The 14,561-nt window shown below is 33.5% G+C and overlaps 1 protein-coding gene across 1 annotated transcript in view; it reads right to left on the reverse strand.

The window, feature by feature from the left end:
* The window catches only part of LOC134533826 (uncharacterized), a 30,853-nt gene extending 16,485 nt beyond the window's left edge, over positions 1–14,368 (reverse strand). The window contains exons 1-5 of the mRNA XM_063371508.1: positions 13,984–14,368; positions 12,384–12,736; positions 12,133–12,288; positions 2,008–2,149; positions 264–418 (exon numbers count right to left, since the gene is read on the reverse strand). Coding sequence (XP_063227578.1) covers positions 264–418; positions 2,008–2,149; positions 12,133–12,288; positions 12,384–12,736; positions 13,984–14,202 — 1,025 coding nt within the window. The 5' untranslated portion in view covers positions 14,203–14,368. The remainder of the gene's footprint in view (positions 1–263; positions 419–2,007; positions 2,150–12,132; positions 12,289–12,383; positions 12,737–13,983) is intronic.
* Between the last annotated feature and the right edge of the window lie 193 nt (positions 14,369–14,561).

The following is a 14,561-nucleotide window of genomic DNA, read 5'->3' on the forward strand; positions in this document are numbered from 1 at the left end:
TCTGTATTCATTACACGTAAATGAAGTTAGTGTAAATGGGCTGCAGATTACTAACATCAAATAATGAAATTATGATTAAAACACGTTCGGTTTTAAGATACATTCTCCCTAGAATTAAAAATTAGTAAAATTCTGATACTGTTTTGCACTTAAGATGCGGAAAATGGTTCTGTGTTGTTCACGTTTCGAAGAGACATTTTAAATGGCCTGAGATTTCCGGATCCTCCCTGTCTGCGGACACCGGGCTGGCGGGGGACACTCACGAGAGCCGAGAGTTGCCGCGTGCCGCCTCCCGTATCAGCCGCAGCTGCCTGGCCAGGTCGCTGGGCGGCGGGAGCAGCGCCCGCTCGATCCAGTCCTGCGGGAAGCTGTCCTCGTCGGGCGGCAGCACCAGGCACTTCAGCACCTTGCTGGCAGGCTGCAAGTTCGCCAGACACAGCGTACCCGGCCTGTCCCGTACGCGACCCGAAAAAAAGCTTGAAGACTGGCGCAGACTACGTATTCCGTGAAGTTGCCTGGCTGGCGGGTTCTAGCCGCACCTGAGGCACAGGTTTAACCGACGTTTCGATCGACACCGCAGTCGCCAAACTCAGCGTAGCTGCCTCCAACAGTAGGAGACTGCAACACCCAGGCCTCTACAAAATCTCCCGATAGTTAAGGAGCCAGACCACAAAATCTAGGCGCCAGTCTTTCAGCCTTCCACTCATTTAGATTATTTATCACACCTCGGGCAGCGGATGAATAAACAACAGCACAGCACCAGTGCAATGCCATGCCTGTTCGTGCTTACGGGTTACACTGTTGTCTAGTTGTAAAGATGCGCGATGTTGCCAGGTACTTGGGGAACACAGGAGCTGCAATCAAGGTGAGTGAGTCCACCGGGAGAGATACTAACGTACAATCCATTCCAAGTACTTTATTTATCTATAAGCTCATGTCGTGTTGCGCACCATAAATAAAACATATGCACACTAGTTAAAATACCGTTCTGGTTTCTTGGATTATGGACAATAAGATTTTGCAATAACAAAATTGGCTGATTTTTTCAAAACCACTGTATAGTTATATCTTTGCATCTTGGCAGAAATTAGTCACCAGTAAGGCATCAAAGAAATCTGGCGACCAGAATTAGTAGAGCCCACGCAATACTGACTGAAACGGTGGTGAACCATCACCTTTTAAGCGCTAGAACCCACAATCCAAGAACCTTAGATAATGACCACGAAACCCTGTGTTTGTTATATATTTTATTTAAAAAATATGTTTTCTCTGGTAAAACACATGAAAGTGAGTGCAGGCAAGGCTGTTCCCTGATGATGCAATGTTGTCTTTAAACTTAACGCGAAGAAAACTAGTTACTTCATTTCTCAAACTCACATTCAGTATTTTACTTAATCCTTTTCCAAGTATTTATACCAATAATTGCTGTATAATTCAACAACAATTTAGTATTATACAAGCTATACAAGCGTAGTATAATCATAAAAAGTATGCTAGAATTTTAAACACACAATTTAACTATTTCAAATAAAAACCAGCATGGTCAAAATGGATTAAATGAGGATATAGGCTACCAATGAAGGAAAAAAAAACCACACACATCAGACGTCTTTATAAAAATTACTGCTTGAAAATACTGCACTTCCATTGCATAGGCTAGAACCCAAGCACCAAGTTAGTCAAGCAACCTTTTACCCAACTGTGGGTTTGCACGCAAAGTAAAATTTTTCTTCTTCTTAAAAAATGTAGTGAACATTTCCAGTACAGCACAGATTTTTCAAAACAGGTCTATAACTTATATATAAATCAGTAGGTTAAAATCATTGCAAATATTTCCTTGATATAACTCTAATATAAACATTTTATGCAGCCACTTTTACTTAAATAATGAAAACAATCAGAATGTTTGTAGATACATCATATAATTGTTTGTGGCACTGCACAATCAACTACATGCAACACAATGAACAATAACCAACCACAAGGGGTTAATTCCGCATAACTCACCGAAAACAATATCTGGAAACAATAGAACACCCACAGCGAGGCATTCAATACTATCAGAACAGGTATGTCCTTATTTGCAACCTTGCTACTGCACGTCATCCACAGAAGATACTTGGGGAACATGACTAGGAATAATCCTGCCCTACAAACAAATAATCACCACACTGATTATCATCTTTGAAAGTACTAACTGTGCACAGTTTATCACAAATGATATTAGAGTTCTTCAGATACTGATACACCCTATAACGCTATAACCCATTATTACACAGTTTTCGTTGTCGCCCTAAATGGAAAACAAGGATAGTAAGGCACTTTAAATGCACTATTTAAAACTCTATTTAACTCGAATACGATTGCAATTGGGCTCTCGCCAGGTGGCAGGGAGTTTCCCCCAAACTTAAATCTATTTCCTGAAGCTTCTTCCATAGGTCCTTCCCACACCTCACAGCCAGTATCTCCTCATAGAACCCATTCCACTCCCACCCCGTTTTCACCAGGAATGGAGTGCTTACCACTTTCTGTTCGTCTTCACTCCCTCTGGATCTTCCACTCATGATCTCTCCTACGTCTGTACCCACCTCTCCCAGCTTCCTCCAACCACTCTCCCCCTCTACCACTTTAAAACATTAACATGTAAACACTATGTCTTAAATAAGGGATGGGCATCCCAATCTCTCAAATACAATAATATCTTTAGTATTTAAAATATCTTATTTTTAAGGAAAAATATTTGAGCCATTGTGTAGTGGACACAAAATAAATCAATGTTTTAAACAGTCAAAATTCATACCGAAAAATCTGTCTAACTAGAATAAAAATTTTTTTTTCAATGATAATAGTATGTAACAATAAAAAAATATTATATAGGCTATTCAAAAAAATAAAATTATACCATGTTTTTATTTTTCTCACCAGTGTAACATGAGTTTGAATCTATGAATTAGATACGTATATTTACCTAATGTAAATGATTACCACATTTTATAATATAATTATATCATTTTATAATAGTTTCAGTGATTCAAATTATTTGTTTTTATTGAGTGCAATATTGTAAAATTATGACCAAACACATTAAAAAATTAATTAGATTTAATTGCTGTTTTAGCAGTAAGCTGATTTTATTACTGGTGTCAAGAATTAAAAAAAAAAACATGCAGTATAGGAATGAATACACTACAAAAGGAGAAAAAGTAAATGGTACTAGCTTAGTTGATCAGTATCAAAAAGATAGTACAGTATAGCATAAAGGACCAAGGTTTTTTTTATCTATTTTTTTTAAGTACCAGTGGTTTTTGTAATATATATTTTTTTAAGTAGGCCCTACCAGTAGTTTTTGTATTTTAACAACTTACATTCAAGGTGATTTTATATCTAAAATTGTCTTATAATTGAGAATGGTATGTCTATGTACCTACATACCTTTAATTTAGGTTGTCATGTATAAGATATTTAAGAACAACTTTAATTTCTGATTGTCCTAATTTGGTTGAATACTTTCAATATGAAATTTTGAGAATTGCAATAGTGGTTTAAAATATACAATGTGAGAGATAGAAATGGAGAAGGAGGGGGGGGGGGGAAATTCATACAATGAACAAAAACATTCATATCTTCATGGGTGTCTAAAGAACTTCAGGTATTTTTAACAAAAATTTCTTACAACGTATTTATACCACACGATTATTTTTATGTATGATAAGCAAAATTAAACATATTATGAAATTTTATCTACTATTCACAGCAGGGACGTAGCCAGGGGAGGGGTCCGGGGGTCCGGACCCCCCCCTTCCCGGTTCACGAGAAAGAAGCTAAACCCGAAGAAAATACAGAAGATTTGCTTAGGTTACCTACAGAGATAGTGTTTGTGAAGGATTATTGATGTCCATACTGGCATTGAATATATATAATTATATATATAAGTTATATATATTCAATGATACTGGGCTCCGGTAGTCTCTATCTTCCCATTTTTTACTCAACTTTCCTCGATCTCGGATTTCAAAGAGGGCAGTATTTGGTTCCGACATAATCTATTTTTGATATCAGTTCACGCACTTCTACGGGCAAATTTCCTCAGTCAGTCGCAATCACACGTCTAACATGGACAAGTTCGTGACGCAGACGAAAAGAAAAAGAGTAGCTGACTCTCCTCAGGTAAGTTTGATGTTATAAGATATTATTTTATTTGTTAAACCTATGCACATATTATAAATCCGAAAGTGTGTTTGTGGGTTTATTGGTTTGTTTGTCCGTCTTTCATGCTTCAACAGAGTGAACCGAGTGACTTTATTTTTGATATGCAGACAGTTTAGTAAAATTTTAAATTGATAACGAACACCTGTGCACTAAAGTTAGAGGTTGGGAAATTTCACTTATTTCTGTGTCTAATGTATTTTCTCTCGTTTGATCAATGGTTGCTATCTTTGCTAAAAGCCATTTTAGTCATGACGCGGTTGAATGTGATTTTATTGTTTGTTTGTTTTTGGTCTGTTTATTGGCTTTGATATTCTTATGGCATGGAAGACACTGTGGCCCAATCGTAGAAGAATAAAAAATACAAGTGTTTGAAACTTAGTTAATGACCAAATTATTAAAGGAAAAAAAAAGTGGTTATCATTTCAGTTTTTAGAAATTATTTTCCCACTATGACGAATAAAATTAGTGCTTAGCATGCGGGATGAGTATCTCACACTGTTGAATCTAAACACACTTTTCTGTGTATTGGTTGTAAATGGTTTAATACGTGTAGAAAAGTCTTTCAAGAATTAAGGTTTTGTATACCGTTATACAAAAATGTGTACAATTCCTACTTAAACTTTACTGCAATCATTGTTATAAATTATGTTACATTAGCACTTTTCTTACTTTAGGTTAGGCCTTGAATAAATGTGTTTATTTTCTCATAGTAAATTATTGTAGCCCCTTCTCTTTAAACAGAGTAAACAGAGGACAGAATGAAAAGGACTTTGCATGTTTTTAAAGTCATAATTTATAGAAAGTAATTCTTCATCCATATGCTCTACTTCAACGAAACTTTGTAACATATGGTTTCTGGGCTTTTAAGAGTGAGAAAAAAATTAATGGTTTTATCCTCTTACCCTCCCCAATAAATGAATAAATAAAATAGGTGCTTCCGGTGCCCATTTACACTAACACGATCGTGATAGTATTTAAATAATCTCACCGAAAAACTCAGTTGTATGCAAAAGTGCTTTGTTTTATTGACAGAAAAACAGCGGCGGAAGGATATATAGTAGATGCACTGCTTTCCAAGAACTGTTCAAAACTGTATTTTTAATATGCTGAGTAACTATTATTTTAAGAAATATCTATGTTTAAATATTAGGTTTAGGGCTACATAAGGTCTTACAAAATTTTTTGGTCATTTATAAATTTTTAAAAATCTAAGAAATGTATAATTAGGATTTTTTCACAAAAAATATTAAAAATTTTGATGGATAATTTCAGTCTAATGAAAACGAAGAACAATCCCGGAACATTGCCAGCTGTCATCTCGACCCACCACTTCCTGGACCTGGACCAAGCAAGATTGTCGAGTCTCAACAAGATAGGACCTACATTACACAAGATGCAAATCAACATTATTCCTGCAGTTCCTCTCACACACCTCTTGGACAAGGAGAAAGCAACACCAACAGAGATCCATCGATGCAAGTAAGTTTATCTAAAGTTGATATAGGAGTCATTTCTGAAGATATCTTTCACTCTTCTGCACCAGTAATCAAAATCACTGTAGAAAATTTACACAATGTATTAAAGGAACTTTTTGTCCCAGAATTATCATTCAAGTTTCCTTCGACTCAGTTCAAAAATAAATATCTGAAATTCCAGCACAGTTGGCTTCAAAGATGGGGATGGCTAGCATATTCTAAGGTAAAAGATGGAGCGTATTGTAAATACTGTGTTCTTTTTGCATCAGACTGTGTAGGGAATGATGACTTTTCTGTACGAAATGCCTCATTAGTAGGCCAACCTTTTAGAAAATGGAAGGATGCATTGGAAAAGTTTCAGAATCATTCAAAGACTAATTACCACATGTTAGCAACAGTTTCTGCCAAAAACTTTCTTAAGGTGATGTCAGGGAAACTTCAGGATGTGGCAACTATTTTAAGCAGTAAGAGGATGAAAGAGCAAGAAGAGAATAAGGCTGCTATACTACCTATTATTGAAACAATAATTTTTTGTGGTGAAAATGAGCTACCTCTTCGAGGGGATGATGACAGTGGTCCTATCACTCTTGAAAAGCCCGAAAAAAAAAGATGGAAAGTTTAGGGCTCTAATTAGATACCAAGCAAGTATTGATGAAAAACTGAAGAATCATATGCTTCATGGTTTCAGAAATTCGTCCTACTTCAGCCCAGAAATTCAAAATGAAATAATAGGTATTTGTGGCCAGCTTATTCAAGAAAGATTAGCAAAAAATATCAACAATGCTGAATGTTTCTCCATTATTGGGGATGAAACACTGGATGTGTCGGGTCAAGAGCAGTTCTCACTGTGTATCAGATATGTAATGACTGAGGGCCAGCCATCTCTCAGGGAAGATTTTGTAACTTTTTTTCCACTGACAGATCTATCTGCAGAAAATGTGACTACAAAAATTTTGGAGTCATGCCATGGTTTAGGTATTGACCTAGACAAATTAATTGGTCAAGGATATGATGGAGCTTCCACAATGAGTGGTTGTAAAACAGGTGTTCAAACAAGAATCCTCCAACTCTATCCAAAAGCAATGTATGTCCATTGCTCAAGTCATCGCCTGAATTTAGTCCTCTCTGAATCACTTAATGTACCATTGATCTCAAACAGCCTTGGAGTTTTAAAATAAGTAACCAAGTTCTTTAGGCACAATGCTCAAGCAGGAAACCTTTTAAAAGATAAAATTGCCAAGATTCTGCCAGAATCAAAGAAATATAGATTGTTGGCAGTCTGTGAAACAAGATTTGTCGAGCGTCAAATCTCTATTAACACATTTGTTGAGCTTTTTCCTGCAATAGTTCCAAGTCTTCAAGATCTCTCAGAACTGGACCGGTCATTTTCAAGTACCGCTTCAACTCTTCTATCTGCTATGGAGAAAGGAAGCTTCTTAGTGTCAGTGCTAGTTTGTGAATATCTTTTCAGTCTGACATTACCACTTTCAACATACCTCCAAAATCCTCAACATGAACTATCTTCAGCAGTTAAGTTCAGTGAAGACATTGTACAGGTTCTCAAAGACCTCCGCACAGGTGAACAAGATAAAAGTGAATTTCACAAGATCTTCCAGAAATCATTAGCTATCGCTGAAACCGTTTTAGAGTCTCAGATTGATATTCCAAGACAGGCAAAAAAACAAACTAATAGGGACAATATTCCACATGATTCACCCGAAGAGTACTATAGAAGATCAGTCTTCATTCCTGCTGTAGATTCACTCATTGTGAATCTACACCAGAGATTTAGTCAAAACAAAGTGTTCTTGTCTGCCATTGAGATGCTGCTTCCAAAAAACTGTAAACTGGAACATACAACTGAAATTATGGAAAGACTGAAAGTTTATTATGAACACAGAATTTCACAAAGTGCATTTGAAGCAGAGTATATTCTGTGGTGTAAAAAATGGAGTTCAAGTGAGAGAGATCTCTCACCATCTCAGATAATGTCAATTTTAGATGCATGCGACAAAAACTTTTATCCAACTATTCATTATTTACTGTGTGTTTTGGCATCTTTGCCGGTCTCTACCTGCGAAGCAGAGAGATCATTTTCATCACTAAAAAGAATTAAAACTTACTTAAGGAATAAGATGTCAAAAGAGAGATTAACTGGCTTATCATTGATGTCTATACATTATCCTGTACCATTTAAAGCAGATGATGTGTTAAATGTTATGGCACGTAAAGGAAATAGAAGGCTGTTACTGTAAATATTTGTTTTTAATACAACTTGCATGTGTGGTTAATGTTTTTAAGGACCTTAATGTGTTCTTATGTATTTATTACTTGTCTGTACTTGATACAAGAATGAAGAACAATATATTTAAACATTAAAAATATTTAATCAAATTAAAGAGTTATTTGTTTATTTAAGTAATTTTTATCTCATTAATTATCAATTAATCTTAATGTGATACTCTAAATTTTAAAATGTTATTATAAAGAGCCAGGCGACATACAAATTAATTGGACCCCCTCCTTCGCAAAATCCTGGCTACGGCCCTGTTCACAGGAACGTGCCGATTTTTACGTTGGAAAGCTAAAACTTTGCTGAAATAACGTCCACATGATTTAAGCGGCCAGTCTCCAACTATTTATGTTTCATTTGCAACTATAAAATAAAAAAGGTGTCAAAAAAAAAAAAACAGAATGTAAGTTAGAAAAGACTGCTGGATATTAAAGTCTCATGGCTTACAGCAGTTACTGTTTGATTCAGGTCTTTTCATCACTTTTGTGATCAGAACTTCAGTATCATGAATTCTGGGACTTTCGTGACCTTTAGACAATCTGTGATAGCATCTCACCTAATTTCTCCAACAAAAAGCACACCACAATCAGGTATGGTACAGTTAGTTGATGATCTAACCTGCCCCCACACACAGTTCTGATTTGAATGCCACCTACCACAGAGATCCTGATTTGATTTCAAGCAGGGTCAAAACCCAAGTTTTCTCAAGTGGAAAGCTTGGCACCCATTTCCATGAGCCAGTGAGTTTTCTCAGTGTACTCCCATTTTCCCTTGCCCTTGGATTTTGTCATCGCTCCAATCTCACCTCATTTCCTCTCATTGTCTTTAATGAAATTAAGGTTCTGTCTCACATAATATGTTGATTGTTTGTTTCATCATTACTTTTTAATTACTATTACTTACTTACTTACTATTTAAGAAATTGTATCTCAATACCTCCCTTGAATATGTTATTTTGCCACAAATATTTTCAACAGATATTCACTTAGTGTACAGTAATATAAAGTGTGTAAAGGTGCACAGTCTTCGTAATCACTATTTACAATTGAGTGAATATACGTTAAAAATATTTGTAACAGAAAAACAAATACAAGGAAGTAATCAAGTTAAAATTTACTAGTGTATCTATTATTTAAACAAAATAATTTTAATAAAAATGTTATAATTTGTGGAGATATAAATATTGATTTTATGGTAGAGTCTAGGGAGAGGGAAAGACTTATGGAAATAATGAATTCATACAATTTAAAAAACAAGATTAGTGGTTATACTCGTCTAACAAATAAAAACAGCACCGCATTAGATTATGTGATATCTAATATCTCATCTATCAATGTAGATAATATTGATTTTGGATTGTCTGATCATTGTGCTCAACTAATAAATTTTCCTGTACATATATCAAGTTCAACTAATACAATAAATAAAAAAATTTATAGACCTATGTATGATTTCCAGATAAAAGATTTTATTGGAAAATTGACTAATAACACTTGGGAAGAGGTATATGAATCTGATGATATAAATACTATGTATAATAAATTCTTAGATAGTTTTCTGAAACTCTTTGAAAATGTATTCCCACTTAAAGTAAACAATTATAAGATACACACAGGAAATAATAAGCACTGGGTTACAAAAGGTATAAGAACTTCGAGTGTAAGACTAAAGGAGCTTTACTCCTTAGTACAAAGAAATGAATCAAGTGATGAAATATTGGAATATTACAAAAGTTATAAATTGATATATAAAAAAGTATTAAAAGAAGCTAAAAAATTACATGCAAAAAGGTTATTAAGTAAAAGCGATAATAAAACTAAAATGCTATGGAAAATAATAAACAATGAAACTAAACTCAAATCTCAAAATAATATGATTAATGAATTAAACAGTGAATCAGGATTAATTACTTCACAGGTTAATATTGCAAATTATTTTAATAACTACTTTTTGAATATATCGGACGAATTAAAAAAAATTAATATAAATTCTTATCAACATTTTCTTTCTAAACTTACTAGAAATGTAAATTGTTTCCATATGTGTCCAGTTACTGAAAGAGAAGTTATTAAAACTATTTCATCCCTTAGTAATAAAAAGTCAACTGACTTTTTCAATCTTTCTTCTTTTTTGATAAAAAAATGTGCAAAACAAATCTCTAAACCACTGACTCATATTATTAATACTTCTATTCGGGAAGGTATTTTCCCTGATAGGATGAAAATTACAAAACTAATTCCTGTACACAAGAAAGGGACTTTTACATCTGCTGATAACTATAGGCCTATAAGTTTACTTCCTATCTTCTCAAAAATTTATGAAAAAATCATTCATGTTAAATTAATTAATTTTCTAGAAAATAATAACATTCTTAGACCTGAGCAATTTGGATTTCAAAAAGGCAAATCTACTACTTTGGCTATGTACCACTTTGTTAAAACTATTCTGAATAGCTTGGATTCTGGCCGCCATGTACTTGGAGTTTTCTGTGACCTTTCTAAGGCTTTTGATCTAGTTAATCATGAAATACTTCTAAATAAATTAGATTTTTACGGTATAAGAGAAAAAGAATTGAAGTTGTTTCAGTCATATTTACATATGCGAAAACAAAGAGTATTTTTAAAAAGTAATAATGATATAAATTATTCCGACTGGGGTTATATAAAAAAAGGTGTACCCCAGGGAAGTGTTTTGGGTCCTCTATTGTTCTTATTATATGTTAATGATTTACCCAATCAAATTACAAATGGAAACCTCATATCATTTGCTGATGATACTAATTTAATTGTATCAACTGATACATTATTTGAACTTAAGACTAAAACAGAACAACAATTTAAAATCATGTGTGACTGGATAATTGCTAATAACTTGAAAATTAACATTAATAAAACCGGATTTATGTATTTTCAAAATAGGATTAGGCCTAATTATGACATTGATCAGAAAAGTATTCTAGAACAAATATTGAATCAAAAAACAAATATGACTGATACAACCAAATTTCTAGGTTTAATAGTAGACAAAAGTCTTAAATGGAAAGAACATATTGAACAAACAGTTAAAAAATTAAGCAAATCATGTTATGCACTCAGAATTTTAAGCAATACATTAGATAAGGAATCCTTACGTACTGCTTATTTTGCTTTATTTCACTCTTACATGACTTACGGAATTGAAATATGGGGAAATAGTAGTTTCAGTGTGAACATTTTTAGATTACAAAAAAGAGCTATTCGAATTATTTGTAATAAGAAACCAAATTCCTCCTGTAAACCATATTTTCGAGAACTAAATATTTTACCATATTACTCCGAATATGTTTATCGTTTACTGTTATTTACAAAAGAAAATGTGGAAAATTTTAAAGAAACTCATTTTATCGATTACTATGAAACTAGGTATCAATATAAACTCAAACCTAAGTGTTTTAAAACTACGTTATATGCAAAGGGAGTTCAACATAAAGGTATTACGCTTTTTAATAAGTTGCCTAAAAAATTATTACTTCTAAACAATCACAATGAATTTAAGAAAGAACTTAGAAATTTTATAATTAAAAAAATTTTTTATTCAATATCAGATATCAATGATTTTTAACATGTTATTATTATGTAATACAGGCCTTTTGATATATTTATAATATAGGAAACTTTATTCATTGATTTTAATCTATGATTGTAATTTGTAATGAGTGTTGAAAAAGGAATTTATGTATATATTGTAAATATGCATACTTATATTAATTTGACTAAGCCCATATCCCCAAGTGTATTATGAAACACAGGCCTTCTGATATATCTATAATATGGGAAATTTTATTCTTTAATTTTAATTTGTGACTGTAATTTATTATAAGTATTGAAAAAGGAATGTATGTATATATAGTAAATATGTATACTTATATTAATTTGACTAAGCCCATATCCCCAAGTGTAATGCTTGTAAGGGGATCTAGTGGTGGATTTTAATAAATAAATAAATAAATAAATAAATAAATAAACCCTTAAAACATATCAACTTTGCACGTAAAACGAGCCGTAATGTTAATGAGACACTGAGTCTCAATTAATTAGGGTTTAATGTTTGAATAAGATGTCAAAATCACATTCATTCTAATCAATATTCGTGCAATAAAAAAACTGTTTTACTTACCATGCAAAGCAATGTAGAGTGAATATCAAATACTGGACAAACTTAACAACTGGGACTGAACGTTTTTTTCCTAACGTGATGAGTATCCTTGTCATGTTTGCCAATATTGCAGGCACGCTAATTGCAAGCATTACAATCAGGCCTACGTGGAACCGCCTGCAAAAAAATAAGTATTACAAAATATCTTTACTTACTTACTTACTAGAGAAATAAAATTTATATTTATAAAAAAAGTATTTTTACTTACTTACCTGAGAAAATAGGTGCTTATAAAAACCACGAGGAAAAGGACATCAGAAAAAAATTCAGCATGATATGGTGACTTTTTGTGCATGAAGAAAACCTTGTGTGCGTGATAGCCACACAAGATGACAAACGCAACCACAGCGTGGGATGGAATCACGTCATCGCTGTAGAACAGAACTCCTGATAAGAACTCGCCTTCCTTGAGGTCTGTGTTTCCTTCGCCCGCAAGCGTGCTGTGGACTGGAATAATCTTTGCCATGCTCAGGGGCAAGCTGCCAAAATGGAAACCAATACTCCATGCTGCGTCAACGATGTGACTTCGATCTTGCTTTGACAAACCCATCCGTTTCAAAATAGCCTGAAAACAACGTGTCTCAAAGAAAACCAGGTTTTTAAACAAAGTAAAAACATGCATTACCTAACACATATGTAAAGTCCACTTTCATTGTAAATGGAGAAAGAAAACAAAAAGATTACCTACTCCAAGAAAATTTCAACCAAACACAATATTTTTTTAGCTCAGTCAAATACAAAAATAGGTGCATATGTTGACGATAGTGAAGTATAATTTTTTTTTAGATAAAATAAATTTCTAAAGGGCCTATAAGTTCAGAACAATAGAGTTGTTTAGCAAATTATAAACAGGTAAATATTAATGGAAAAAGATTGAAATCACTGTTACCTATTTATATCTTATAGTAGTTTTAATCTATTTCACCTCAATACTTTCTAGTTTATAATGATTTATAGACCACAAATTTCCTGAATTTCATTGCCCTCCTTTCTACCAGGTATTTTTGAACTCGGCAGAAATCGTAAAAGGCCCCTTTGGAGGGCAATCAAGCAAAGTTAAAGAGTACCCATTCAAAAATATAACTTTCAGATCCGTTTTCATGGAAACGCTGCTCTTGTCAAAATTATACTGAACTTAACTTTTCAGCAAATAACCATTTTGTTCCCTAAATTTGAGTACTATAGGTTTTATTTTTGACTGTAAACCTGTAATAAGCCCTACCTTGTTTAAAATAATCATATGCATAATAGGGAGGAAATAGGGATAAACCAGACAGGCTTTACACCACTCAAGATCCAGGAAGCTGTGTGACGCAAATGAAACCCTTAACACTATCTTCTGGTTTCGATTAAACAATGTTAGAATATGGACACTCCAAAGTAGCTGCCTTGCCTTAAACGACCAGCACATTTGGGACCTGCATATTAGCTTGAAAGGGCGATAACCACTGTTTCACAAGGCAAAATATCCCACCACTAGGTCCTATGATTTGTCCTTGTAAAGCAAGGCTACAGCTGCTACAATATTTATTGGGAAAAATCTGTGTCACAGGGTAGTGTGTGGAAAATCTAGCAACAGGAGACGGTAATTATTCTGTATCATGTATTCATTTTTATCCCTTGATCCTGATAGCATGATCCTTTGGTATATGATGCTTGCCATTTTAATTTACATAAAATTATAATTATAAAAACACCACCATATATTTTTTTTCTTAATTTTTACAGAAAAGGTTCTTAACAATAAAGTTATTGGCTCTACCCCATGATCAATATACCTATAGGAAAAATTACATTAAAACTATTACTTACCCTTATCACTTTTCCGTATAAGGTATAAATAACAGACCAGAATAGGCATGCGATAAATATCCATGAAACTATATTGATACTGCCAAAATAGTTTGCAGCGTACAGGAATGGGTTCCCGACATGATGATGCCACAGCAAATTAATATTGCCTAGATATTTTAAAACAGTTTTCTTGATTTTGAATATAAATCCCACCGAATTTAATTCAAAAATAGCCATTCTCAAATTTTCAAAACATTTGTAAACTATAGATGGTAGATATATCGAAGAAGAGGTCACAACAATTAAGCAGGGTACAGCGTTAGTTACGCCTGATACCGCAGTGGAAATCTAAGGTTCGGCTGAAACCATAACTTTATTTAATGCAGTTTTATGGACATGCGCCATTGCAGTTTTGCACTGTTTGTCATTGGAAAAAACCTAAAACCAAAATAAATAAATAAATAAAAATATCAATATAAATTCACAGAAAACAAGACTGAATCAGCTGATGTCGGACAAAAAATTATTTATTTATTTTTGAGTTTCAGAATTTTTTCATGATAAAAAGTGAAAAACTGCAATCGCGTATGATCTAA

This window comes from Bacillus rossius, chromosome 7 (genome assembly GCF_032445375.1).
Source record: "Bacillus rossius redtenbacheri isolate Brsri chromosome 7, Brsri_v3, whole genome shotgun sequence".
Lineage (NCBI taxonomy): Eukaryota > Metazoa > Arthropoda > Insecta > Phasmatodea > Bacillidae > Bacillus > Bacillus rossius.